At 32.1% G+C, this 16,401-nt stretch overlaps 2 protein-coding genes across 2 annotated transcripts; both read right to left on the bottom strand.

Annotated features, from left to right (window-relative positions):
- Nucleotides 1-795: 795 nt before the first annotated feature.
- On the bottom strand, nucleotides 796-1,487 carry LOC113866855. The gene is made up of 2 exons (XM_027501653.1): nucleotides 1,455-1,487; nucleotides 796-1,368 (listed from the first exon to the last, which is right to left on the bottom strand). The coding sequence occupies exons 1-2, from the start codon at nucleotides 1,485-1,487 to the stop codon at nucleotides 796-798; spliced, it is 606 nt and encodes a 201-aa protein (XP_027357454.1).
- Nucleotides 1,488-1,497: 10 nt separating this feature from the next.
- Nucleotides 1,498-2,493, bottom strand: LOC113866856. Its single transcript, XM_027501655.1, has one exon. The coding sequence runs from the start codon at nucleotides 2,491-2,493 to the stop codon at nucleotides 1,498-1,500; it is 996 nt and encodes a 331-aa protein (XP_027357456.1).
- Nucleotides 2,494-16,401: the final 13,908 nt, after the last annotated feature.

Here is a 16,401-nt window from a genome sequence, read left to right on the forward strand (position 1 = left end):
ATCACACAATACACATCAAACTCCCACTCCGGGTTAGGCAGCGCTAACATCGGCGCCGAAGTCAGCCTTATCTTCAGCTCCAACAACTAGATTCACACCGCTTGGTCCCTTTGAATTCCTTTCCCTTGCGAGTCAACTTCGTTAAGGGCAACGCTATCTTAGAAAACCCCTCAATGAATTTCCTATAATAACCCACCAATCCGAGGAAACTGCGCACCTTTGTCACATTCGACGGCCTCAGCCACTCAGCCACTGCTTCCACTTTTGCAAGGTCTACCATGATTCCTTCCTTCGATACCACATGCCCCAGAAACTGAATTTCTGACAACCAGAATTCACACTTGGAGATTTTTGCATACAACTGTCTCTCCCTCAGAATTTGCAGGACAATCCTCAAGTGCTCGGCATGTTCCTCCTGAGTCTTTGAATATATAGGATGTCATCAATGAACACAACCACAAACTTATCCAAAAACTCATGGAAGATCCTGTTCATATAGTCCATGAACACCGCAGGCGCATTGATCACCCCAAACAGCATCACCAAGTACTTGTAGTGATCATACCGCGTCCTGAACGCTGTTTTAGGTATATCGGCATCCTTCACTCGAATTTGATGGTACCCCGACCTCAAGTCAATCTTTGAGAACACTGTTGCTCCTCTTAATTGGTCCATCAAATCATCGATCATCAGAAGTGGATACTTGTTCTTGACTCTTACCTTGTTCAGCTGCCAATAATCTACACACATCCTCATGCTTCCATCTTTCTTTTTAACCAAGAGCACTGGTGCTCCTCACGGTAACACACTCGGTCTCACAAACCGTTTCTGCAATAGGTCTTCTACTTGCTTCTTAACCTCTGGCAATTCCACCAGTGACATCCTATAAGGCACCACAGAAATTGGGCTTGCTCCCGGAATGAGGTCGATAGCAAACTCTATCTCCCTCTCAGGCGGTAGCCCATAAATATCCTTGGGAAAAACCTCCAAGAAATCCCTTACCACCGGAATATACTTTGACTCCACAACGCTTTCAGCCTCCATTGAAAACATTATCATAAAGGCCTTGGCATTCACCATGTTTTTCCACGCTCCCTGGCTCATAAGCCTTAGAACCTCTGTCATTGTCTCACTGAAGATCAAAGTCTTCTCCCTACAGTCCAGCAGCACATGGTTGGCAGCAAGACAATCCATTTCCAAGATTACATCCAGTTGAGAAAGAGGTAAATAAATTAAGTCCACCTCAAACTCCCTACCGTGTATCATCATTGCACAACCCAAACACACCCATGACATCACAACCGGCTTACTCGTAGGGGTAGTCACCACAACATTACACGGCAATTCTATCACATACAAATTCAGGCTCTTCACACAGTACACAGATACAAAGGAGTGCGAAGCACCCGAGTCAAATAACACATCAAATAATCTGTCTTTAATTATACATTTACCTCATATTGCGAAGCCTCTGCCCTACCATTCATAGCAAAGACTCTACCAGGAATGCTCAGCTTCTGCCCTGTATCTTGATTCTGGCCTCTGAGCTGTACTTGTACTGCCTCCCCTCTTGGCGGTCCAGCACTCGTTGGCAACGTGCCCTGACTTCCCACAATTGCTACAAGTTATCCTTAGCTGTGGGCAGTCGCTCACCATGTGTGGCCCTCCACACTTGAAGCACTTGAGCGACCCTCTGGAAGAACTTGATCCTGAACCACTCCCACTGCTCTTCTCTTGAGATGAACTCCCTCGAGACTGAGAGCTATTTGAACCCGAATACAGTCCCCTTGAGAACCTAGGGGGTCTCCTATCTTGCCTTATTGGACCAACTCCCCTAGGGTCCACTGTCTTCCCCCTTGAGTTGGCTTCAAAGATTCTGCTCTTACTCACTAGAGTGGGCAAGTCCGTCAGTTGAAATACACTGACTGCAGCTCGGATGTATGGCCTCAATCCATGCTTAAACTGAGCACACAAATTCTCCTCTCCATCATCATGCTGATAATGAGGCCAGTACTTCATCAACTCTTGGAACTTAGCAGCATACTCTCCTACAGTTATGTTTCCTTGTTTCAGTTCAAGGAACTCCCTAGCTTTCTGCTTCCTTAGGTCCCGAGGAAAGTAGTTCCCTAAGAAGATGGTCTTGAACATTTCCCACTGAATATAACCATCTTCTTGTGGCAAGGTCTGTCTGGCAAACCTCCACCAGTCCTCAGCCTCCCCACACAGCAAATAGGTGGCATAAGCAACCTTGTTCTCCTTACGGCACCCTATAGCATTGAAGATCTTCTCCACATCAGCCACCCATCTTTGGGCTCCTTCGGGATTGAATCCACCCTCAAACCTTGGAGGATCATGCCTAGTGAAGGCAGACAACCCTTGATACTTAACCAACTTTCCACCTTGATTATGCACCATGGCTTCTAGAATCTGAGCCATGCGTTCCATGAGGTCATTGGTGCCTCTAGCTCCTCTACCTTTACCAATACCAGACATATTCAACCTAGCTACAACAAGTCAGCAATTACATTCCAGCACATTAGATCAATTTATACATTATAATTTAGGCAGACAAAATAATCAACACTTATCTTGGACACTTTAGTCCAATACCCTAGTCTGGTTTGGATGAACTGCTCTGATACCAATATTGTAATACCTTAAATTTAATTTCAATTGAATAATAATTGCGCAAATCGGATAACCAAATTTTCATAAAAGATTTTGAAATAAGTGAAGGGTCACAAATTAATATCAAATAACTGCTACGAGACTAGTTCAATTACAACAATTTCAAAATAAAATCTAAGTCATATAGCAGTCTATCGGTCCCTTAACTGAGTTTGGTGCTGATCATCCCTAAACTAAGACGTGCTCCCTACACAGATTTCGGCCTAAAACACATAGAAGAACTCCATAAGAATCCAAGGAAACCTAGAAACAGAGAAAAGGGGATGAGAAACGAAACCCTAACCATTAAAACTCACCTCCAAGTGTTCTTCACGCGGATTCAACCTTCAATCAAGCCTGCAAATGCCTTTGGAAATAGTTTAATCGGTAGAAAAGGGATTGGGAATGAGAGGATCGAAGGGAATTCGAAGGGAGAAGGAGAAATAACCCTTCCCAAACCCTAACTCCTTTTAAATCCTTTCCTGGTCGCGACACTCTCGCTACAGCGAGACACCTCTCGCTGCAGCGACGCCCTCTATCGCCATAGCAAAAATCTCAAACAAAATTACACTCTGGTTTCTGCAGAATCTCGCTACAGCGAGACTGCACCCAGAAATACACCCCAAATTGTCGCTTTCTCGCTACAGTGAGACGTCTCTCGTTACAGCGAGAAGGTGACAGTTATGGTCCTTCCTCCCAAGGCCCTCTCGCTACAGCAAGAACAGCCAGTATCACGCCCTGCACTTAGGCATTTAGCCCATTTTCAGCCCAACCAGTCATGCATACACACACACACACACACACACACACACACACACACACATATATATATATATATACACATTTAGATTTATATAATTAACAATAATTAATATTACAAAATTAGGAGCGTTAAACCGACGGAGATGAAAGTCAGAGACTAACATGACACTTAAATTTCTTAGGAACTAAAATGCAAGATGCAAACTCTCTTGGGGACCAAAATGAGGGTTTAGTCAATTTGTAGTTATGAAAGAAACTTTTTATTGCAGTGAGGGCAAAAAATATAATACTAACAATTTTTAAGTAATATATCATCCACAGTTGCAATACAATCAATTACATCTTTTTGAAAATTAATTTAAAAATAAAATAAGAAAAAAAAATATAAGAGAAATAATATTTACTATATCACTCTTTGATTTTGCCTTAGTGAAAATTTAATATATGTTTTTAAAATTTTCTAACTTTGAAAGAACCGTAGATCTTGTATTATTAACATTGTCAGCAATATGCACATCATTAAAATTCCTACATTAAAGTAATAATAAGAAAATTTCGTTAAGAGGAAAAGTAAAGAATTATTAATAATTACCGTAATAGAAAATTTTAAATAATTTCATTACTTTAATGAATCTATAAAATGAATAACCTCTGGTATGTTTGACATAAATTTTTGTTGAACTTAATGTAGAAATAGAAATATTACCTATAATACATACATTCATATTTTTTATAATTAAATATGAACCATATATATATAATTTATTAAATAAAATATTTTAAATATAGGATAATACAATTATCTTGAAATTCTTTCACAATAGTGGATGTGAATATTTCAACATTAATTTTTGAATCCTTAGACACATTATCTTTTATTATTTCTTCAAATAGTGCAATATAATATAATCATCCCATAGTGTTACTTCTACTTTATTTCCTTTATAAATGATTTAACTAAAATTAAAATATTTTTCAATTAATAATAACTTTAAAATAATTGTTTATACCTTATGTCTTATAATTGAAGTGTTATGGTATTAACCTTACCTTGAGTCATTGTATGCATGACCACTCCAATAACATTTATTCATAAAATAAATAAAAATTAGGAAACTAATTGATAAATTAAATATAAATTATATAAAATTTTAGTAAAGTTTTACAATAAAATACCAGTTAAGACATTATTTTTATAACAACATTTTGAAACTTCAAATTATACAAACTCAAAGATATGACAAGGAATAATGTTATCGTCATAGTTTAATTCTTTAATAATAGTTGTGACATAGAATTGCAACATGTAAAGATTGTTTTCAACCACAACAAATCTATCTTTGTTGTTTGTAACTGAAATTTTTTTTATGGAATATATATATTTTTCCTTTAATATACTATTGATATTGAACCTGTAAGCAATACTTTGTCCTGTTGAAGCATATATGTAATTGTTTTATAAAAATAAAAATTGAATCAATTAAAAAATTAAAAAAAATCTAGTTAGTCCAGAACTACATGTAAAAGACAACATAATTATAATTTATTACCAATAATAATTTTTTTATAAGAAAAATACAAATACGGATACCTTTCATCAATTAGTATTATATCAGTACTAATTATTTTTTTTCTGAAATATGTTTAGAATATCCCATAATCATTGGCACTTTTATTTTCTAATCATCTTTCGTTGAATTCAGTCTATTAAGAAAAGTCTATTTATCTTCATTGCACGTTGTTATTCTCCTGTAGAAGTATAGAAAACATAAAAATAAATAGTTATTTGTGACAAATATAAATTGAATCTATGTATAAATATATCAATTTGCATCAGTAAATTAGTCACTAATTCAATCTCTAACATCACTCACAATTCAATCTTTAACATCAGTCACTAAAATAAATCACTAAATTAGTTTTTACCTTCAGTTACTAGTAAATCTTTAAAATCGATCACAAAATTTAGTCACTAAATCGGTTTCTAAATTATCAGTTACTAAATTAGTTTTCAATAATTAGCAATTATACGTTTAGTGGCCCAACAAAATCAATTAGAAATTCAGTCACTAACTAGTTTAGCGACCAAAACTTTTATATTATCAACTAAAAAATTCATCACAAATGACTATTTTTTTTGTAGTGATAGCAAGAATAAATTTACATGAAAAATGTAACACTTTAAATTTAACTTCAATTAAATAATAATTTCGCAAATCGGATAACTAAATTTTCATAAAAGGTTTCGAAATAAGTGAAGGGTTACAAGTTAATATCAAATAACTGCTACAAGACTAGCTCAATTACAACGTTTTCAAAATAAATTCTAAGTTCTATAGCAGTCCATCCGTCCCTTCACTGAGCTTGGTGTTGATCGTCTTGATTACCTGAAAAATGAATGTAAGGGTGAGTACTCTACACTACCCAAAAACACACAATAGACGTAGAGTCTCACCTCCAAAACATTCCAATACATTAAACAAACACAATCACCAGCAACTTTTCACATCCATAAGTATAATTCATAAACCCATGTATATGCACACCAGTCACATTCACTGCAGCACTGTGATTACAGATTTACACCATGAATGGTCGCTGGTTACCCCCCGCCTCATGGATACCACGTGGGCAGTCACGGGTCGCTCAGCAAAGGTAATGGTCAGAGGTCTAGTCAGGAAGAGAGTGTGTGGCCCGTGGTGCACCCGTTCCACAGTCGGTGTCACCACCACTATCTCCTTCACAAGGTATTTCTACCGTCCTCATCTCCCACACCCCTAGTGTATCGCTGAACCATTCACAATACATTACAATAGCTCTAACACACTCATTCACACATATTCCATTCACGCATGCAATAATCATGCTTACACACGACACACAGCCCACATTGCATTCAAATACACGACACTAGGCCTATATTCTTTTCACATCACACGACACATAGCCAATATTCATCTATCATGCAACATTTACATACAATCTACATCCATCAAGTTCGGGTCAACACACATAATATTCACATATCACGGCACATGGCCCACATTACATTTCTCAGCAATTTCCTACCCACTAACTCAGCCACAACACAATATCAAGTAAAATAACAACAATTCATGCACAAAAGAGTAGGATAGAGTCCCCCTTACCTTGGATTGAAGACCCACACGCTAAATCCACCAAGAAGTGCTTCCCCTCACAGATTTCGTCCTAAACATATGGAGAAACTCCATGAGAACCCAAGAAAACCACGAAAACAGAGAAAAAAGGGATGAAAAACGGAACCCTAACCATTAAAACTTACCTCCAAGCGTTCTCCACACGGATTTAACCTTCAATCAAGCTCCCGAACAGCTTTGGAGGCAATTAATCGGTGGAATAGGGCTTTGGGGAATGAGAGGATCGAAGGGAAAAGGAGAAATAACTCTCCCCTAACCCTAACCCCCTTTAAATTCTTTTCTGGTCGCAATACTCTCGCTGCAGCAAAAAACCCAGAGAAAATTGCACTCTGGTTTCTGCAGAATCTCGCTACAGTGAGGCCCTCTCGCTACACTGAGACTGCACCTAGAAATGCACCCGAAAATGTCGTTACAGCGAGACGTCTTTTGCTACAGTGAGAGGGCGACAGTTCTGGTCCTTCCTAGAACAGCCTAGTGTTACGCCCTGCACTTAGGCACTTAGCCCATTTTCAACCTATCCAGTCATACATATACATATATACATACATCCATGTACTTAATACACATAAAACATCATTTTCAAATAATTCAACACACATATAAATATATATATATATATATATATATATATATATATAAGAATAATAATAATTAATATTACTAAAATTTGGGGCGTTACAATAAAGATGCAAAAGTGATATAGTTATGATACTGGCACCGAACTTTTCTCTTTCTTGGAGTTTTATAGGCTTATAAAACTATTAGTTATGTTGTTGGAATAGATTTTTACTTCAAACTCACCATCCAACTCCACTATCTTCACATCTTTTGTCTCCGTGACATTTGTATCTGAACATAGTTCATCAAATATAGGTGTATAAAACAAACACTACTACAAAACTTGCAAATATAGATGGATTTTATCAAAGAATTTTAAATGATTACAGATAGATTTTAGTGTTGCAGACAGATTTATAAATGAATAAAATTTGTCTATAATTTTGGCGTTGGTAATTTATACATACAAAAAATCATCTATAAACAGAAAAATACTTTTGTAAATCTATAGATAGATTTTTTTTTCTATAAATTTACAGACATATTTTTTTTGTCTATAATAAATATATTTACTATAAACCGATTTTACCGTCTGTAAAATTATACACGTATTTTTTCATCTATAATAAATTTTATAACAATTATTTTGTTCATAGTTCTTTAATGTGACATATTTTAGGTTTATATTTATAGTTTTATTTTGATTTATAAATACTTTTAATATGCTTTGTTTTAAGAGCTTATGCCATTTTCTACTTATCCGAATAAATTGGGCCTATTACAAATAAATACTTTAATTTTGTATTTTTTGGTAATTCTGACCTCTGACTTCTCTTTTGGCCATAACTTTTTTTTATAGATATAATTTTTAGCAGATTCTAGTTTTATTGGATTCTACACATCCAAGGCTTTAAAATAAATATATAGATCACTGGATTTGGAGTTGATTTCAATTTTTTATGGTTTTTTGAAGTTGAGACAGATTTGCTAAATATTGCGAGATTGTATTTGGACATTTTGTTATTAGATAATTGTATTTGGGCTTGTAGTTATAATTACGGTCCAAATTTTGACCATTTAGTTTACCCTAATCAGAGCTTATAAATATATTAATAAGGTTCTGATTTAAGATGAGGTCATTAAACACTTTGAGATTTTGAGACTTAGCTGAAATAAGAATCCTTATTTTTACTTTATCTCGTTTTTTTCTCATTCTTGCGTAGGTTAAGCATTTTGATGGAAGCTAAATCTTTCGTTCAATCTGCAGAATTCAAATGTCATAATTCTGACTTGAGTTTTGCACTAAATTGCTCTGATTTTGTTCTCTTTTCTCTCTGATCTCAGAATTGTGTATTGCGATCGTAATTGACTTTTTTGTTGTTAGAATTTAAATTAGGACTTGATTGATGCTCTAATTTGATAATTAATGCGGATTAGGTTAAATAATTATTTGATTTAATTCGTAACTCTATTCAATTAAGTTATTCAATTGAACTAATAATTAAATTAGGTGATTATTCAAACGCGGATTTAAATCTTTAGATACTGTAATAGCTGGAGTTACATGCAATTAGTGTTCTGTGGATTGATGTTTCTTAATTTATTTTTACTCACTTTAATTTTGTTCTTAATTTAATTTGATTAATTTATAATTTTTAAAGTCTCAAAAACCTTATTTACATTTTTTAAAAGAAAACTTAAAATTGAATTTGACTGAGAATGTGTCTCCATGAATCAACTTAGGTTTGGCTCTATATTACAAAACCTTTAGAAAATTTAATTGTTTTGATAGCAACTCAACCTTATCTATCATTCTTATATCATCTCATCAAACGTATTTTCTATCATTTTTCTCATCTCATTCATCACTTCTCTGAAACAACACTTCTCATTCTCAAACACTTTATTTCCCTCACACTCCAATACTTTTTTTTCTTTGAGCTCTAACCTCATTGCCTCTCCATAACTCTACCTTTCTTTAATTTGATAAATTCATGGTGACCCTCCCTCCTTTATTGTTGCTAAGTCCACTACAAATTTCAACCTCCTCCGCAAGACATTCAAAATTGACACATTCTCTCATGTGATCCATCTGTAATAAACAATTTATAACAAATAAGTATATATCCTACACCAAAAATAGAAAAACAAAATTGATTAGAAGTTAGATTATAATACCAGAAATACAATGGCACAATTTGTTTGTAAAATAAAGGCTCAAATTAGTAGCAATGTGCAGGGTAGCGAAGATGCTAGAGAGAGAAAAATAGAAAAATGAGGAAGAAGAAAGAGATGCGCTTTTATACTATTTTACATATTACAGACGGATTTTGTTTATAAGTGCATTGATTAAACGTAGCGTTTTAATAATTGACTTATAGATGACAAAATTCATTTGTAAGTCCATTTATGGAATACTATGTTTCATTTATGCAGTTACACATGGATTTTATCGTCTGTAATTTGCGCCTAATATCTTTCGCCTTAGTTTCAAATTAAAGATGAAAAAATTAGTCTATAAATTCGTCTGTAATATAGAGAGAAAAAAAAATCAGTCGGTAAAAGTCGTCTATAAAATTATAGATTGATTTTTTGGTCTATAAATCTGTCTAAAAAATTACAGACATATTTTTCAGTCTATAAATCCGTATGTAATATAAAAATAAAAAATATCTATATTTATAGATTAATTTTATATATTTGTAATACAAATAGATTTATCCAAAAATTTAAAAAATCTTTTTTAATTTTCTATCTGTAAATCTGTCTTTAGTAAAGACAGAAAAAATTCATCTATAATTCAAGTATTTCTAGTAGTAAAATACTCCACAAATATTTCTACTACATTAGTACCTTTGACATCCTTTGAAAACATCAATATATCATTATCACAGTTCACAAATCTTAAACCATCTATAAGGTGTCAAGCCTGTAAATTTATTATTAAGTAACATCTAATATTTTGTACTTGTTAAATGTTAATTGAAGGATTATTTAGTATTGGAATAGATTAAGATGGAATTTAAAATTATTTTTTAAAAAATGAACAGTAAAGTTGGTGTAAACAGTAATTCTGGTATGAACAATAAGGCGGTGTGAACAGTAAAGTCGGCGTGAACAATACTAAGTTTTTTTTTTCCTATGAATAGGGGACCTTACACGAAATTTTCATTTCTTTACCCTTCTCAAAGGTTCTAAAGAGATCCAAAGTCATATACTACCATTTTCTCTCATACTAAACCCTCTTAAACTTAGATTTCTCATCATATTTGAGATTTTACGTCTGTTATGAAGGATTTGAAGTAAGTTTCTATAAGTTTGAAGTTAGATTTACCGTTTGTTTCTCCTCTTCTTCTCTTTCTTATAGATAGTTGATGGTATCTTAAGAGAAACTTCGTTGTAGAGCTAAATCTTCGGTGGATCTTGTCGTAAAACAAGTAATATTCGGTAAATCCAGTGTGAATCATTGTTCTAAGATAAGAGGAGCTTACTTTAACTATTAAACGATATTTGAAACAATTTGGTATGTTATTACAAGAAGTTTTGAGATGATTTTATTATATCTCTTGGATAAAAGCTATTTTCTACTTTGTAACTGTTGTTAATTGATTCAAAAGTTGAGATTTGGCTGAAATATTATGAATTGTTTTAACTGAACAGTTGAGAATATAATTTTGTCTATGCTGCATCATGCTGATATATATGTCTTACATCATTATAGAGCCGAGTTACACGTTTAGATAGATAGACGTGTAACGATAGAGCATGTTGAGCTGTGTTATGTTGTGCTGTCTGGATCCAGATACCAGAATAGGTCACTCCCGGATCGGCTCGGTACCTCTTGGATTATTTAGGCTGTGAAACTAGTTGAAATCGTTTTCATGTTGTGTATTAGATGGGCTGGGAATACATAAGACTATTTTTGTAAGTAATATTTTGCTCTATATATGATTTTTCTTTTGTAAGCTCACCCTTGCATTTCTGTCTCTTCTGGTGTATATATGTGTACTGCGATGATCGCATAGTGGTACGTGAACAAATATAGTAGGTGTTGCATCTACTTCACAGACTGAGGGGCCAATGGAGAAGTGTTAGAAGGCTAGAGTCGAGTGATTTTGTATTAAAGTTATTTTCCTTATTGATGAATCCACTTTTTATTGGATTTTTACTTGTCATTTTGATGTTTCTTAATAGAAAAAGTAAACTTAGGAAGTGTAAATAACATAAAAACATCATTTTGACCAACTATCATAGGTTTCTTAATTTTTGGTTAATTTACATTAATTTACATAGATATAGTTTGCAATTTTGATCATTTGAATAATTGTGCAGGAATTTCTAGACTTTTTCCATGGATTTTTAGCCTTTGAGAAATTTTGAGTTGAAAGTGATCACTTTCAGAAGTGAAAGTGGACACTACAACAAGCTAGATCCAGAGGACAGGCCAGAGTAACTACTTTCAGAAGCAATAGTGATCACTCCAGAACCAAAGGAAGCACCCAGACCTGCGCGTGTTTACTCTCAGAAACGATAGTAAACACTCCAGAGAGCCCCAGAGTTCAAGACCCTGCGCGTGTTTACTCTTGTGAACGATAGTAATCACTATGCTCGCGTGTGTTTACTCTTGTAAACGATAGTAATTACTATGATCGAGAGTGTTCACTGTCGTGAACGAGAGTAATTACTCTGAAGGCGTCAACTTTTCTATATATAGATTTTTACCATTTAGGGTAGGGGGACTTTTGCAGAACTTTTTCTCTCAGATATACCACAAATTTTAGGATACTCTTGGAGAGCCTAGGGTGGCCTTGGGTGACAGCCAAGGGTCCAACCTAGGGTTTGATTAACATTTTATCCTTACTTCTCTTTGATTTTTGCATTGATGTTATTAATTTCTCTTTACTTTCATTTTGTACTTGTGAGACCCATCCTCATGGAGGGTTAATTTTCTTGTAATCTCTAGTGAGTTCATATGGATTCTTGAATTCTTGGTTTTTGAATGTTAATGCAAATCTTTTTCTTCCATGAATTTCTTCCTCCCAAACTCTTGAATCGAATTAATGGTTGAATGAGGGGAGCATTGCGTAATGAACCCTAATTCGTTTTAAGAAAATTCTAAATTTGAATTGCTTAATTCTTGTTTAATTCCAAGATTGCGTAATCAAGGAATAAGAGATTGGAGTTCATTGGATTGCTTAATTCATATGAAAACATAAGGTTGATTTTCGCTTGTGAAATCAACTTAATTCTGGGAGGAGAGGAAGAGTATTAAATCTTGAGAGGAATAGGGATAGAGTTTATATGAATGAACTAGGGGTTACTACATTTTATCGATTGAACTTTACAATTTAATTTTCTGCTTAAGTTGATAATCACAAAACCCCCTTTTTTTTTTTTTTTTTTACTTGCTTTCTAAATACATTGCACACTACATGTTTGATATTTGGTCACTCGTCCAATGATTCATGGGAGACGACCTAGGCTTGCATCCTAGACTACATAAATTTTTCTGCATATTTTGATGAAGGTTGACGACAAATCTTTTTGCAAATGAGAAAATATTTCGTTCATCACTTATATTTTTAGATCTCATATAGAGGAAGTTATATAGTATAATTTTTGTGTATTTTGAGTATTATGAACTAAATGTAATATTATGTTAGATATTTGTCGTAATAAACTTTGTTTATTTTGAATCAAAAGTGAATTTTATACTTATATTCTCTATTATTTATCTATCTTAAATAAGTAAATATTGTAGAAATAATATTCTCAGTCCTTTATAAAAAAGGAGTCGTGATATAAGGTCGGATTTTGGATTCTTGTACCATAAGCACTTGAACAGGATACCCAATGTGAAATTTCATCTAAGTCTCATCCCTAAATAGTTTATTTCGCTTTTCCATCTACATACAACAAAAGGAGATGTTCCATAAGCAACCTACCATAGTATATCTTTAGTATAATCACTAGACATTGACTTAGCCTACAAAATAGGATTAAAAAATGTATTATAAAAGCAAAATCATACAAAAAAATACATTCTAAACTCAACATCAAACACTAGCACCACCAAAATTAACCAAAATTAAAAACTGCTAAACTATTTGAGTTAGGACCACATATATTAGAATCTCAAAATACATGACTTCTCCCATTGCATGTGAAACAGGTGAAAAATAACATACCTTGACACGTAACTATCAATACTTTTTTCACCCTTCCCCACAAAGGATTTTCTATAATACTTTCTTTTGTGTGCATAAACTGCTAAATTGAAATTCTACTTTTGTCTCATATGTACTCTCCAAATAAAACACCATTTTACTCCATTGAAAATGTTAGTCCCATTATGTGTAATCTCTCAACAATACTCTTAATCAGTTCAACAAAATCATTTATATCCTAATCTTCTTAGATTCATATTTGAAACAAAACAATTCCAATTTGGTAACCCTAATTTTATAGCACATCACCTAATCTACTTGTAATTTTACTAAAATAAAAAAAAATTTAAATAACTTAATAATCACTAACTTTTATTATAAACACCTTAACAAAAAAATGTAAAATTGCTTAATCAATTTAATTGGAGGACTAAAAGAAGAATTAAGCCTATAAAAATTATTTTTAAAATAATTCTTAATTTTTAATAAATTTCAAATACAAAATTAAATTTAGAATTAAATCAATTTATATAAAATTAAATAAATCTATAATTTCAATTAAGTATAATCATGACTTCAAACTTTAAATTATTTTCAAATTTAGTTGACTTTCTAAACAAAATTAAACGATTATTTTTATAATGACTCACGAACGAGAGACGCTGCTTTAAATCTCCGCAGCTCCTTTTTTCTTTTTTCAACAGAGAAAAGTGCATTAAACTAATCAATTATAATCATCAAGAAAAGGCTTTTGTGACATTTTATTACTTTTGAGAGGTCAATTTTTCTATTTTAGACTACATCTATTTTCTTTTTTGATATGGTCAATTAAGGGAGATTATCTCATAATTTGCCCTTCTATGTTGGCAATAGACATATAAAATCACATGGATATGATTCTCCCTTCATTTTGAGAATAAAGTTTCTAAGTCAAATCTTCAAATTATCAAACTATTTTACACTAATATCTGCTTAGATATGAAAACACCAATTTAGTCCTTCCCCTGGTAAAAACTGACCAGATAAAACCTTTTTTTTTTTTTTTCCTTCGATTAAACTATAACGTATGATTAACAATAACTATAGTTTTGATTGATAAAATAATATAATTTCTATAAAGCATCTTTATAGCTTTCAGAACTACGTAGAAAGGGGAAGCATCTTCACTTTTTGCGGTGATTTGAATCATCTCAACTTTGTCTTACTTAAGTTATGGCTAAGAACATGCTTACACGTAGAAACCGTTTCAGTGCGTGAAACTTTTTTTCTTGTTCTGATCAGAGTCTTAGTGCTATACGCTAGACGCTATTATCTTGTGAATGTTCCTATAATTAGTAGTTGTATCACAAAAATGTGGGTTACCTTGGGAAGGGGCAACCGGGTTTAACGTACTAACATAAAACCCAAAGTTTTAGCTGTAATACAAATAATTCAGTTGTTACAGAAAAAAATAATTGGAAATTTATTGTGCTTATGCGATAGCCTCAAAGGAAAAAAAAGGATTATACTTTATTGAAAGTTTAAATCAAAATTAATTATTAAAAAGTTAGGTATTACTCATTTTTAAAAGCCAACTAAAAGAGAAAATGTTATAAGGATATTTTGTCTCACATCTTTTTTACACTGAAGACTAGATATTGTGCTTGAAATTTGTTGAATTCAACATCTGATGACACCTCAACATTCAAATTAAATAATTTGTTATACTATTTTATAAAATTACAAAATGATTCTTTTTCATGAATGTTTCCTAAATTGACTCCCAAACTACATTCCTAACTTGTATTCTCGCCACATGTCATCTTACGATATAAGAAATCATTTTTTACAAAAATTCCATATCTTTTCAAATTCTAAGAAATCGAAGTGCAATATATAAAATTTAATCAAAATATATTAATTATAAAAATATTTTTATGCTGTCATTTAATTATAAATTTTCATATAATTGATAATGATTAACCTTTATTGTAAAGTTTATAAAAATTGATAATATAAAAAATTATTTTAACAATGTATATTTTTATATAATTGAGATAGTTGACTTTTATTAAGAAAATTATATTAATAATATATTAAAATTAAATTTATCGTATAAATTATAATTCGTTAAGTCTCGCATACGTTTACTCTTTACAAATAATTGTATATTAAGAAACAAATTAGTAAATAAATTTAGAAACGCGTAACGCTTTCAGTGCACAAAAACGAAGACCCATCGCGTTTTCAGATGTGATATTTTATCATTATCTTTCTTGGAGAGTCATATTGTGTATGGGTGCATGCGGTCACGACTCGAGTCAAGTTTGATAAAAGAAAATTGAATTGAACAAAATATAAAGAATTGAGTTGGATTAATTTTTTTCATTTTTAGGATGTAAATTAAATTATTACAATTTGATTATAAACGGTATAATATGTTTAAATATTTTATATGTAATTGATTAAGTTGGATTCATCCAGTTATAAAAAAAAAAAAAAAACTTAATATCCTAGTTAAAAATAATGAAAACTGTTATTTTAAAATTTTATAATATTTGATTACCTGAAATGATATTTTAGTTTGATTATTATTCCACTTTATGAACGTTAGTTTAATTCTCTTTATTTAAAAAAAAACGTCAAAGAATTCTAGGACTTGTTTGTTTTTATTTTAGTTTTTAATTTTTTAATTTTTTAAAATTTTATTTTAAAATAATCTTAAAAAAGAGATTTTAAGAAAAATAAATTAAAATAAAACTTGCTTATTAGTTTAGTTTTCAAAACTGTTTGTAAAATGAGAAAAAAAATTAAAACAGCTTAAAGTTATTTTTTAGTTTTAAAAATTGAAAATAAAAAATTATTTTCAAAAATTATTTTTAAAAACTCACCACGCATTGAATATTTTTAGTTTTAGAAATAGAAAACAAAGAAACCCCTAATATTTTTTCTCCCCTTGTCTATTCTTCATTTTGGGCATTGAATATTCTTGAGAATTTGTATATGAGAAAAAATTTCCTCTTACAGCAAACAACAACGCACTCTCTATCACCTATAAATAGCATTACTCCCAACACAAAACTCCACAT

Source organism: Abrus precatorius, unplaced genomic scaffold (assembly GCF_003935025.1).
Source record: "Abrus precatorius isolate BTA unplaced genomic scaffold, Abrus_2018 Scaffold5, whole genome shotgun sequence".
NCBI lineage: Eukaryota > Viridiplantae > Streptophyta > Magnoliopsida > Fabales > Fabaceae > Abrus > Abrus precatorius.

Bases quoted from the DNA above. Each gene is read 5' to 3' on its own strand.
- LOC113866855 (XM_027501653.1), bottom strand. From the start codon at position 1,487: ATGAATGGTAGGGCAGAGGCTTCGCAATATGAG. The intron at 1,369-1,454 runs GTAAATGTATAA...TACTGTGTGAAG, and splicing joins CAGAGGCTTCGCAATATGAG to AGCCTGAATTTGTATGTGAT.
- LOC113866856 (XM_027501655.1), bottom strand. From the start codon at position 2,493: ATGTCTGGTATTGGTAAAGGTAGAGGAGCTAGAGGCACCAATGACCTC.